Source organism: Mauremys mutica, chromosome 18 (assembly GCF_020497125.1).
Source record: "Mauremys mutica isolate MM-2020 ecotype Southern chromosome 18, ASM2049712v1, whole genome shotgun sequence".
Classification (NCBI taxonomy): domain Eukaryota; kingdom Metazoa; phylum Chordata; order Testudines; family Geoemydidae; genus Mauremys; species Mauremys mutica.
In genome coordinates, this window is record NC_059089.1 from 17,807,871 (window position 1) to 17,820,947 (window position 13,077).

The window sequence follows — 13,077 nt, forward strand, 5'->3', positions numbered from 1 at the left end:
CAAGTTGCATGACTGCTGCCTGTGCGGGCGTGAGGCCGAAGTTGTACTCAGCTGATGGTGGTGGGGAGAGTCTAAGTTTCCTGCTGCCAACAGCCCCGGCCTTGGGAAACCCTTCTAAACAGCAGCTGGCTTTAGCAGTGACCCACTGAATCGTGATAGCACTTGGATTCTGTCGTCTACAGTAATGCTCCTTATTCGAGCAAGGGCACTTGTGTCTTTCAGCCTAACTTGGAACTGCTTAGAAAGGCTCTATGTTTTAATGATCGCGCTTTCATGCACCAGTGCACTACAATAGATCAGGAACACATTCTCCGCTCCTGGCTTCTTTCTTGGACGGTCTCGTTAGCTAGATCTCTGCTGTCCCAGTGGCAGGACAGTGCGTTCACTGTTCATGTCCAGGATTGCTAAGGGAGCCCTTGCAGAAAGTAGCAGCACCCGGGGAGTTGATTCCCATTTTGTAGCTAGGGACACAGCTTGTGTTGCTAACCTACCACAGTGAAGTGCTTGGAGAGCTGTGGCTGAGCAGCACAATGTAAGGGCACTGGGTTCTAAAACGTTCCCAGCCACGTGGGTATAAAGCTAGAGAGAGTGATCCCAGGACTGCACAGCAGGCCAAGCACTGCTCCTTGTAGAAATAACAGCATTTCTCCAAAAAATGATCTAACGCTCATCCTCCCCCTGTGCCACATCCAATATGGAGTGGGGCTGTGTCTCCTTGAGCACTACGGAATTCATGTTGAAATTGGAAGGTGTAACCTACAGCACTGGGGCGGGTATTTTGTGGATGGAACACGCTGCAGGTAAAGCGGTGGCGATTGACCCCTTGGAGCGGGTGGTTTAGAGCCTGAGACTGAAAACACTGTACAGCTGCCTTGCCAATGTGAAAAGTGTGTTTTCAACTGTGCTCTGCTTGGTATGGCCACACCATATCAGAGACCGTTCCAAACGAAATCCAGACTGCTCCTTAGAGGAAGGCATTGAACTAAGATAGTCCTAATGCTGGAAAGATCATTACATGAGGCTGTACGGGGTAAAGTGTCAGTGTCCCAGCAGCAGCGTTCTGGAAGCTGCAGATATTGCTTTACGGGTGAGAGAAGGGAGCGTTTCACAGCCTGAAATATTTAGGAGGAAAACGCTTCTGCAGTTGAAGTAGGCACAAAACTGTAGCTACTTGAAACAAACAGTGGAGTCCTGGCCACTCCTGGGCTGTAAATGTGACACACATCAATGCACTAGGAGTTAATTTCGGCAGATGTGAATGTGAAGTGCACCCCCGTAATGCCAAATAGTCTCATCCTATAGAAAACGGGGTCGTATCTTCAGAGCTGGATTCTGGGCTACAGCGGAGAGGGACTGCAAGGGAGGCTTATCATCTTTGTGCTCTTCAATCAGGGGCTCGTTTCCTGGCCTCACTCAGAGGAGCCTAAAACTCTCTAAATGTCACCAGCTGCCAGTGGCTCCAAGGAATTGATAATGGCAGCTGGGGATCCAGCACCCTGAAGAGGAGGCTGCTGATGGTAGATATGGGGGTTGCATGATTACTGCTGGGTGAGACTGGAGGGCTCCACCCTGGGACGATCGTCCTTCCCACGCGTTTGAGCAGCTCTCTGCTGGCAGCATGGTGCGGCGCAGCTGCCTGGATCAGGTCTACAATAAGCATCGTGCTACCGCCAGCCTGGGCCTGGCTCTTCAGAGCAGTAAACTTGAATGGCTCAAACATGCTCTTTTCACTTACAGTAGCACTAATCAAAAGTAAAACTGCTGAACTTGCTTGAGCCAGAAGTGTCCTAATAACTGGATCTAGCGTGCAGTTGGTAAGGGCAAAAGCCACAGCTTTTAGTCCTCCAGCTCTCAGCCACCCTCCCAAAACTCAGAACCAGAAAATGAACTTTGTTCTGTAGTTGCTAACATTACTAGACGCTTTGTGACATTCTACAAGATGTAATCGGCATGTATTTCCCTTTCTCGTGATTCGATGGTGTCTAGACAAACATCTCTATTGTTGCACAAGCAAACCCTTAGGGTACTAAACACTTCCTACTCATCATAAAACTCAAAGCCACATTGCGCATCCACGCTTGACTTTAGAAGTGGTATGTGATCAACGTTCTGATATTCTCTTAGCAGGTATCTGAAAAATGATTGGGCCAAAGGTGTCACTGCTACCTGTAGCAAAGCTGGCTTGGGAGCCGTTCTTCAGTGAGACACGGTTTGTCAGTTTGATCCAAACCACCTCTGACTTTTCTCCTGGCCAGTTCCCCCTCTTGCTATCTGATTCAGTGCTGCCTGCGCAAGGTGAGGTTAAAGAGACACCTCTGATCATTTATTGTACGGATTAACAGCCCTTCCAGTCAGTTGATGTGATTCTTCCTTCCTGGCTCTTACCTGCGTGAGGGTAACAAACCCATCCTCTCTGCTGCTAGGTGGCAAGGCCTTCCAGAGGCCGTTTTTAGCCCATCATTAGCAGCTGCACCCCCCACTTCCTTTCAAATAAGGGAGCACAAAGGTGGAGCTCTAACCATTCCTTCCTGCTGCCTTCCCCATTCCTGGCTGTAACGACAGCCTCTGTGATTTTATGGTCTCTTGTCGACAGCACCTGACCCTGTCTACTGGATGATGATAAATATCACTGACCTCTGGTTGGCCAGGGCTCCTTGTTGCTGCTGACAAACAAACAGCCGAACTTCTAAAGATCCGGACTCTTAATAAGTCAACAGCTGGCTGCTTTGGGCAGATGCTGTTACTCCCTCCTCTGTTTGCTACTCAGCCTCGCTCTGCACATGAGCTATGGAATAGCAAAGCTCCATGGCTCCTGGAGGAGGTTGATTTCAGTGCACAGGGGAGAGTGGTGGTGATGAAGGAAAGCCTGCAAGGAACTACTCAGTTTTGTGGTGAATGATGCAGTGAGCAGTAGCAGATTCAAGTTATGAAGAGAGGAAACAGGAGCAAAAGATAGTTCAGGCTGGCATCCTCAAGCCAAGGAAAATCTTAATGTAGACAGCTTGATCAGGCTACAGCTGAAAGGCCACTAGCGTGTTTCAAAGTCAGCTGGAGTGGCTTGTATAGCCCAACCTTTAATTCACCAGCAGATGGCAGCATTCACAATTGCCAGAAATACTGCTGCTTTACATCAGGCATAAACATGTTGGGGGAGATTTCTTCTCTATTCAGGGGCTAGTCATCCCTGCTCTTACATTCCCTCTACAGAGACACAGCATGCACTGCCCTGTGTTTTGTACAGTAACCGGGGTTAACGCCTTAAGTTCAAGGCTGTTTCTCTAAAGCAGTGATAGAGAAACTACTTGCAGAAGGGGGAAGCAGCAGTCCAGATGCTAGAATATCATGTTCTAGTTACCGGCAGCTGAGCGCATCTTTAAAAAGTTAGAGGGAAGGTGTGGTCCTACCTTGAACACACTATTGCCATTTTCACTAGCTCATTCCGTACAAAAGACATTAAAATGCAAAGCTTGTAAATCAAGAGCTGGTTGGTGCTTATGCACCCTTAACTCTGCCCCTTATGTGTATCCATTACAATACCATCTTCATGTGATCACAGGCCCCCCATTCCATATTCAGTATGACTGATGAATGTGCTGTTAGAGCAGCAGCTGCTTGTTGTTGTTTTTATCCTCATGTATTGACCTCCCTTGTCTTATCTGAATTCAGTGAGGCAGGGCCCTGTGGACTCCTGCCACTTAACGCCTCACCTCCATCTCATCCATTATACCCCATTCAAATTCTAAAGAGAATAAGGCAGCACCTTTCTGGACCCAGCTTTATTTACCATCCAACCTGTGTGTGGAATGAGGTAGAGCTTTTATGGGAAAAAATATGCTCTGCTTGTGTACATGAAGCGTGCACAGCAATGTATCTGCACACATGGGCGGAGTTAAAGATGCACAGGCAGTGTAGAAATATCCAGATTTGAGTCACTTAATAGTTTGACAGAATGTTCTTGTTTGTTTTTTAAAGGGAAAATGATCACAATTCTCCCCTGTGACGGATTGTAGCAGAATGCCAGCATTAGCCCAAAGGGTGTACCGTACACACAGAGGCAGGGCAGCTGGCCTGAGATGGGATTTCCTTGGATCCCCGCTTGCTTCCACTCAGCCAGTTTCTATCCCATGAATACTTGCATAATAAAACTTGTTCCACTCACCCTTCTTTCCCACATGTGCCAATTCAGCCCTGAGAGATCCTCCACTCAGTGGCACTCTCCATACAATTACACAGGCACGGGTTATGGCAGCAGTGCAGTGACAAATTTAGTTCTGTTGTGTATATAAACTAGTGTTCATGTGCAAAGTACCTTTTTCAAACCTTCAAAGCAGCTAAATCAACCCACCTTTTCACTCGGCCACTAAAAGGCACAGCTGTGCCTCAGTGACTATAGGCCAGATTTTTAAAGGTGTTCGGGCATTGCCGTGCCTAACTGCTTTAGGAGTTGAAATTTTGAAAAAGATTTAGGCTCCCAAATCAGGTAGGTATTGCAACGCTCAGTGCGGCAACACCTCATGCCTTTAAACATCTGTCCCTGTCAAATTTCAAGTTCCCAGCACCAGACACTTATAAACAAACACTTTTTAACCATCATAACTGCAGTTTTCCTCTTCTCAAATGACTGAACGGTTTCTGCGCGAGCTTCCCCAAAGCCCCATTCTAAGACTGACAGCTGTACAAATTCCAGCCCAAAAGGTAAACGTTTGACGAAGTATCAGCTTCTCAGACTGACCCACTGGAGAGAAAACATTTAAGCCATCTTCATCCTAGGCAATGTTCTTCCTTATATCAACACAATTACTGCCAAAAGGTGCCTAAACCCCCCAATGTGATGTAAAAATTCAAGTACCGAGAGTAAAAGTGTTCCTTCACCATCCCACGGATTACAGCAACTAGACACAAACATTGCACTCAAACAGATTTGTTTCTACTCATTTGCCAAGACATGTTGCAGTTGAATATAAAAATTAGAAAGCAACCAGCAATTCACTGAGACTGCGGAGGAAGAAGAAATAGGCAGAGTTCCAAGCTTGTGATTTATATTTGGCTACATCTAGAAGTAAGGCAAAGTGGAGTTCCCATCTGCAGGTGTAGGTGGTAATGGCAAATGTGTCACTGCAGATATAATAGACCTGCCAATGGTAGCAGCAGTGAGTGGCCAGGATATGGACCCTTTTTTTGTGAAACAATTAGGACAGTTTTGCTTGCATCCCCTACATGATTAAGAGGGTTAAAGGAAATAGCATGTCAAATTAAAGGTTTATTTAAATATGTAGATGAGTTTTCATTCATGGTTACAAGGTCAATATTCGCTTTCCAATGGAAGCACTTTATTTGGTTGAATTCTGTCTCCAGAAATGAATGGGCAACACCAGAACCTTTTACATTGGCAATGAAATCACAACACTGAGATGCCACCAAAATCTAGAATTCAGTGCGCAAACACATACATACACACAAATACAAATTTAAAAAGTGCTCAGCATCATGTTAAAATATAATTTGGCTTCTGTTAAGTCTTTTGACACTTCAAGCAGGAAAAAAAAAAATCAATACGCATCAAACCAAAAAGAACTTTTGAAAAATACTCAGCATTAAACACAACTTTCAGTATCAGTAAATATGTCTCTTTTCTTCTATATTTACAGATGTTAAGAAAGGGCATTAGAAACACTGTTTTGCTGGGGACAATGGTGAGATTCCATTTCATAGAGTGTACAATCACACTTTTTCAGTGTGAGCTTAGTAAATTCAAGCAAAGTTTTTATAAACCAGTCATATGTTTAGAGAGACAAGGTGGGTGAGGTAATAGCGTTTATTGGACAGACAAGCTTTCACGCTTACATGGAGCTTTTGTTCAGGTCTGGCCTCACCCACCTGTGTCTAATATCCTGGGACCAACACAGCTACAACCACACTATGTAAGTCATATGTTTAGTCTGTCTCAGTTGTTTGTTTTAAAGTTAAACTATCACTGACCTACTTCTTATGCTGAATATACACAGCAGAAGAAAGATCTAAACTATAGTACCTGACTGGTAATTGTTTCCTTCCCATCAGGTGTAAGGTCCAGGCTTTCTGAAATGGGGCAGCAGGTTTATAAAAACTCCACGGATGGTTTTCTAATACATCCCTTTCAAAGAAAATCAGCTGGCATGGCCAAAGCTAATGCTCCTTCTAAAGCACTATGTAGCAACACTGACATTGGAATACTTCAAATGTTCCACAGAGGCTGACAATAATATACTGTCCACCTAGATTAAATATATAAAAGAAAACTCTCTCGTTTTTACATAGATGGCACAAAAAAGGGTGAAAGTCAGCTGATTCTAGCTGCTGATTCAACAGTGCATCAGACACAAAGGAATAAATACTGCAGCTAAAGATATTTGTAGATATTTGCACACCTGTTGGCTGCTTAACCATTTAGATCCCAATGGAGATTTGCTGATATTGAAATGCAACAGAATTCTCACACATTGTGTCACAGTTCTGCATATGAAGTTATAAGAGCAAACTACATGGTGGATTTTATTCTGGTATTGAAGGCTTGCGGATCTAAAGAGCTAAGCGAAGGCAGTAACAGCAGTGGTATGGATGGCAGTTTAGCTGATTTTGACCCTTCGGACTGTGATAACATTGCAGCTGAAGGGCTTCAGAGGTTTCTAAGTTTGTACCATCTGCTTAGATAACGCAGCCTCCTGACCTATGTTAACTTGATTAAAAAAAATTGTCTTCTTGCTTGCTGAGGCTTATAGTTATTAAGCATGATGAAGCATTAGCTACAGTATTAACTACTGTAGAAGTGAAGGACTCTCTGCTATTAAAAATATAAGGTTTTTTTATTACTATTATTATTATTATTATTATTTTAAGAGGGACAAAATTGTGAACACAAAACATTTAACCCACCTTAAAGACAACCACCTCATCCTAAAATGGGAAGAGCTAGGTGATACCCTACATAAGAATGCACAATTCTTGGATACTATATTTTACTATTGTCCCTGCTCACAAGAACAGGGGACAGCACTGCAACATGCACAGGCCTGCCTGCAAACCAAAGCTGACAGGTCTCATTTTAGGGCCATTAGCATCCATTTTAATTCTCTCTTATTCCAGGCCTTTTACAAAAAATCCAGGATATTTCTTAAAAGCTGGGGATTTCCCCCCACTACTAAGACAGGCCTTGGAAAGCTGCTCTTATTACCCACTGGCTGCTGTTAGACAAGGTTTGAGGAAATATCTGATTTCTGCAATAGCCTAGTAATGAGAAGATTTTGGGAGAAGGAGAGCGAGAAACTCATAGTTTTAGGAGCTTAGAAAGCAACCTAAGCCCTCTCTAGGGAGTTTGGCTCCAGATCACTTGATATTTGGAAGCAGTATAACTTCCTCTGCACTAGGTACAGCACCACCATCAAAATGGTTCTTTAAATAAGATCACATGACAACAGGTTGGTTGATACTTGATGATGGATAAGTCCGGATTCCTGTCTGAAACGCCTGGGCAAAGGTCCAGTCCATGGCGAGATGGAGAGGGGGAGGAGAATGCAGTTTGTTTTATTTATTTTTTTAAAACGTAGTTTCTGCTGTTCAAACACACTGATGAGAGTGCACAGGAGCTCATGCAAAAGGAGAAGGCAGGTCTGAAATGCTAAAAAACTGGAAAGAGATTCAGAAGAACGAGCCGTTAGGAAGGTATGCGCAGGCAAGGCAACAGGGCGAGCATGCAGGCTGAAACAAGATTCAAATGGAGGTCTTGGTGAGGGGGGAAAATGTGGCTTTAAACCAAAATTCCTTTGTGTGTGTGTGTTTGTGAGAGTGAGCAGGAAAGCAAGCAGACACTCATGAATTGCTAGGCTGGCAGGACACAGCAAAAGCCAATGGGGATTGAACGCTTCGAGGGAGCACCAGCCATTTGTAAAAAGGCTGATTGACATTTGGGACCTTTTGGGGAAGGTGTAATATGGAATAACGGGTGTGTAAAGTTTAACATAATCCGATTCGGGGGTCAGTCCAGCTGGTGTCATATTGTTACTGCTAACTGGCTTTCCACTTGTATGTATCTCCTTCCCTGGCTGTCTGATGAGCCTGCCTGCAGGATTAGCACTAAAGGCACCATGTGAAATGCGGATGGACCAGTGCAGACATTCAGATGGGCTGAGGGCCACGGGAGGACAGAATCCCAACTAGCACATGCATGGGATTCTCTGGTTACGCTTTGCTGGTGGTGGGGAAGGTGGTGGTGGGGCGGGTGGGGGTTTGTTGGTTATGCTCTACGGAAGGGCAATGCCCAGTTGGCAGAACAACGGGAAACGTCAGTAAGTTAGTCTGAGCCACAAGTAACATGCCATAAAAAAGAGCAAGCGGCTGAGTAATGTCGGGATGGAATTTAGATTTCAGTTTTTTCAAGTGCCGACTCCACCCCAGACCAGGAGTCTGTTTGTATGGGCGAATTTGAACTGCCTGCGGGGTAAACAGACCATTTGTTTCTCCTTCTGTGACAAGCTCGCCCCAGCTTCTTGCACCAGCACAAACACCTTTAGGAATCTAAAACATAAGAGACAAAAAGAAAGAGACTTGGGTTAGAAAGAGGCCGGGCGAAGGGCTCGCCTGAGAGTGGCCCTGCTTCGGGGAGGTGAAAGGGGAAGGGCAGCACCAAGAGGATTTATCAGGCTGCCTCATGAAAGGGTTAAGAGCAGCTGCAAGTCAGGGATTCAACCCTCCTTGTTGAGGGTCAGCCACCAGGAAGTGCATTTTCTCCTTGAAAATGAAAGTAGCTCTTCCCCCCGCCCCTTCCCCGGTGATCCCCAACCTCGGGCAAGAGCTTTACCCTGAGCACAGCACTCCTCTGCTGACCAGGCGGGATGCAAAATTCAAGAACGGTTCCCCACCAATGGGAATCTGAATTGTTTACGCCAGATGAAACAATTAGCTTCTTGTATCTGCAGGGGAGCAGTGGGTGGATTTGGTCAGCTACAGCTCCCCGTGACAATGAACTACTGGGGAAGGCTAGCAGGGCAAGTATTTTTATACCTGGGTAAGGCATTTTGCAGTGATTAGAATACATGCAACCAAAGAAAGCTGATTGTTCATCAAGCAATAAACAATGAAGACCCTTCATCTTGATGGGAAGTCAAGAAAGAGACAGGAGGGATGCAAACATTCCTAGCTCAGAAACCCTATGGGAAGGTACATTCTTGTAAGCACATGGTTCTGGCCCAAATCCAAATCGTCCCCAAAATTTCAGGGTGTTCTGATCCAGGGGGTTGGGTTTGGCCCATTAGATGGAAGGACAAAGGGTGAATTCCCCCATACATGGGAGCACATTTGAATCCGAAATTATGGGTCAGGCCTGTCTCTAATTTTCATAAAGAAAGGGAAACACAAGAAGAGAAAGGGAACATATTAACAATGCTGCAGTGTGAGCTCTTTCTTAAAACGCAATCACATCCTTACTGTTAATAAAGTGCTTTTCTGAAGGTTTGGATCATTTGTTTTGCATCTAACAGGTAATCCGCTTATGTGAATAATCATCAGAAAAACCCACAAGAATGAGAAAATATGTTTATTAGAGGAAGAGATGATGGTACAGCTAGCTATGGGGAGAGACCCTCACCCAGTAGATGAGTTTTCTTTAAAGAATAAGAATAAAAAAGGAACAATCACATTGACCAGATGTAACAAACTTTAACACAGAACAGAAGTTTCTATAAAAGTCCAATCAGAGGCAGGCAGCAGGAAACACAAAAAAAATTATCGACTTAACAAGATTTTGTCTTAATGGTTATCAAAACAAAGATTGGGTTAAGCAATAAAACAGCAAATAAAACCATTTTTAATATATATATGTATATATAAAAATCGAAATTCAAGTACCTTTAGTTATTAAGTTACATTATATACAAATTATTCTTTTTATGGGGAGCACTATGGACATATATTTAAGAAAAGGAATTAAACTAAAAAAAGATGTCCTAATCCAGTTCATAATTACTGTCTCCTAAATATTTTGGCAAGCGTAAGTAATCATACTGTATATCCTAGATAAAAAGTGCCTCAGCGTGGTAAAAAAAACCACACACACCCCCCCCAAGAACCTGGGTTACAGTTGTGGTGAACAAACAGCAGAGCTGCAACAAAGCCAGAATCCTAGAGCTGTCGATAGATTTATATACACACAGTGGGGAGAATGGAACCAACAGGAGCAAAGCGACTGAAATACTAATCAGATTGTGGGCCCAACATTTGTTTCAAGAAATAAAACCTCTGAAACAGGCTCTGTTCATTGTTTGTCACTCAAACAGCCAATATTTCTAGGGGAAGTGAACTGGGCATGTTTGTTGGGAGCAGCGGGAAGTTACTCTAATATTAAGAGGGTAATTTTATGTAACTTCTTTTGATTATCTATCTTTATCTCACAGCATTACTCAGAGACAGACAGTTTTGCTCCTAAGTGGTCTAGAAGGGACGATTTCTAATAAGGCAGGAATTGCCAGACTGGATCAGACAAGAGGTTGTACTAGTCTAGTATCCAACAGCTCCAGATACTTCAGAAGGTGCAAGAAACCCTGCAGCAGGAAATTATAGGATAACCTTCCAAAAGAGGAATTTTATTCCTGACCCCCCCCCCCCCAATAAGAATCCCTGAAACCAGAGGGTTTATAGCCAATATATTCAGTTCCTAGTTTGCACATGTAAGTATCAGGCATTAATGGAAGCTGCATGTGTGCACCACAAGGAGAATAGATTACTTGTGTATCCTTCCTTTAAATTATATTACAAAGAGATGGGAATATTGTCTACAATTATTCTACAGAACTGGGCCAAAAACCACACTGGAAACGACGCACCTTTACTTTCAGGGGCTGAATGAATTGCATCTAACAAATGATCATTCATTGACAGGGCATGTGCATTCCATCACTTCTAAAGAAAACCTTCTGAAGTACACCTCTTAAAATAACTGAAGAAGCAAATCAGCAGAACAAAAGGACAAGAGGCCTATGCAAACCTACTCAGGGATTTTCTGAAGTGATGTGTACACATCTGGAAAAAAGCAAACAGCCTTTATTAACGAGGTTCTTGCTTTTGCTGGTTTCAGTCAATAGTGTTTCACCCTGCCCTTAGACACATGGGCATGCTCAGAGGCATATCCCACCAAACCTGCTGCTCTGCTCCTGAGCAGCTGACTTCACAAACTGCTCTGCTGATGTCTATGCCTGCCAGTGTATTCAAGGGGAGGGGTGAACAATTGTTATTTTGAGGTGGGTTTTCTGTTGCCCAACAGAGACTTTTGCAGGACAAAAATTAAGCCTGGACATGCAACTACCACTGTGCATGGAGCAGGCCCCGCTTACAGGCAGTCTCCATACCAAAAAGCACAAGGGTAATGACCAGATATCTCATGCTGAGCTTTCAGCCTTTCCCTGTATATGGAGTAGGCAGTACTTGCATTCAATTGTATACCACTTTACAAGGGTAATGAGAAGATCCAGGATGCTGAGTTTTCCGCACAGACTATCTTGGCGGAGGAAGGGATCCAACTGATCCTATCTTCGCCAGTGCAAACTGAAGGAATTATGGCAAGATCAAACAATAATCCCGGCTGTCATTTCAAAAGGACATGGTACTGCATTGCTTAATACTGAACCAAAGAAAACTGAATGAATAAAGTTGTGTGGTTTTGTACAGGAAGCTCCTCTATTTCTATTGCTTGTGGTCCAACGTGAAAGTTACATCTTCCTTTTAAAAGGGACAAAAAAACTTGGTGCACAGAGAATATTTAGACTCTATGAAAGAAGATGACAATTTGCAGGATTAAATTATTGAAAAATCCATGCACTATTTAACAGTGAACTTCAAAATCTTCCTGATTTGAAACAGGATGTCACTTCCTCTGAGCTGGAACCTCTTTGATTGCTCACTGGACTATATCAGCAGGGAGATACTTGCAGGGAGCAGCATGCACATACCCTGATTCCATGCACACACTTTTCACTTACACGACACAGACCCTCAGTCATGAGGTGTAAATAGCGACAAGGGGAACAAAAGGCTTGAATCCAGGCTCTGAAATATTCCATTGATTGTATGTGAGCAGAGGATGAAACAACTAACTGTGCTGTGCATCAGTAGTAACCACATATGCCCGAAAGAGAATTTTCTGAACTGCAACTATGGAGAGGGGAATTCTAGTCTAATACCACCATCCTCTTGATCTACCAAGGATGGTGGAATACTTTGTGGTTACATTTTCGATAGACCCCCTTCCCCTTCCCATAAATACTAACAAACTAAATGATGATCCCTGTCTGAATGTACATGGCCCACAGAGAGTATATTAGGCTCTGAAAAGCTGCCACATTGAAAGACAAACCGCACCCTAATTATTTCATGTATAACATTTCACGGAGTCAGTTTGCAACAAATAGCATATTTCTGACTATGGCTGAAATGCCACGTATCATCTGGATAGCTAGAGAAGACACATAGTTATTAAGAATGGCCTTATATTCCCCACCTTGAACTGGGTGGTATATTGGCAGTAACTGAGCTCTATCCATGGAAGGCTGTCTCAGCCAGAGAAGGCTGGGTATCCCCCTATTGTAACAGTTTTATCCCACTCAGTATCTTCTTATCGGACCAATCTAAATCACAGTGCATAAAGTCATATGAGTCCGTTATTTAAGAGTATGAAATAATGCACTTTGTGGCATTATGTAGTCCTTAAAAAGGCTCATCATAGAGCAGTTTCAGGGTGGGATGTCCCTGTGAAAGCAAGCAAAGTAATAAAAAGGATATTAAATGTAAGTCATAGCACCTTTGGCATTTTTGTCCAAATAGACTTCAACATAGGATGTTGGGACATAACCCTCCTCATCTTCATTCCTCCGGATTCGCGTCCACCCATCGCCTTTGTCTTCCTCTATTACATAGAGCATTTCGCCTTCCATTACTGAAATTGTGCCTTCATTCTGACCTGAGACACAGAGTATACAATAGTTTAGGATTTCCTGTCCACGGGAGAACATACAGACCCGATTGTGGCAAACTCGGCAGTGGTACTGAAATATA

General features: G+C 43.6%; 1 protein-coding gene across 8 annotated transcripts in view; it reads right to left on the bottom strand.

Annotated features, from left to right (window-relative positions):
• Nucleotides 1-5,247: 5,247 nt before the first annotated feature.
• Nucleotides 5,248-13,077, bottom strand: part of FNBP1 (formin binding protein 1) — a 146,318-nt gene continuing 138,488 nt past the window's right edge. For 7 of the 8 annotated variants that reach the window (XM_044992966.1, XM_044992967.1, XM_044992960.1 and 4 more), the window contains one exon: nucleotides 9,554-12,982. In XM_044992966.1, the coding sequence (XP_044848901.1) occupies nucleotides 12,804-12,982 (179 nt within the window). In that variant the 3' untranslated portion in view covers nucleotides 9,554-12,803. Of the gene's footprint in view, nucleotides 8,551-9,553; nucleotides 12,983-13,077 lie in introns of those variants that run through there. The other variant, XM_044992963.1, reaches the window with a different exon arrangement.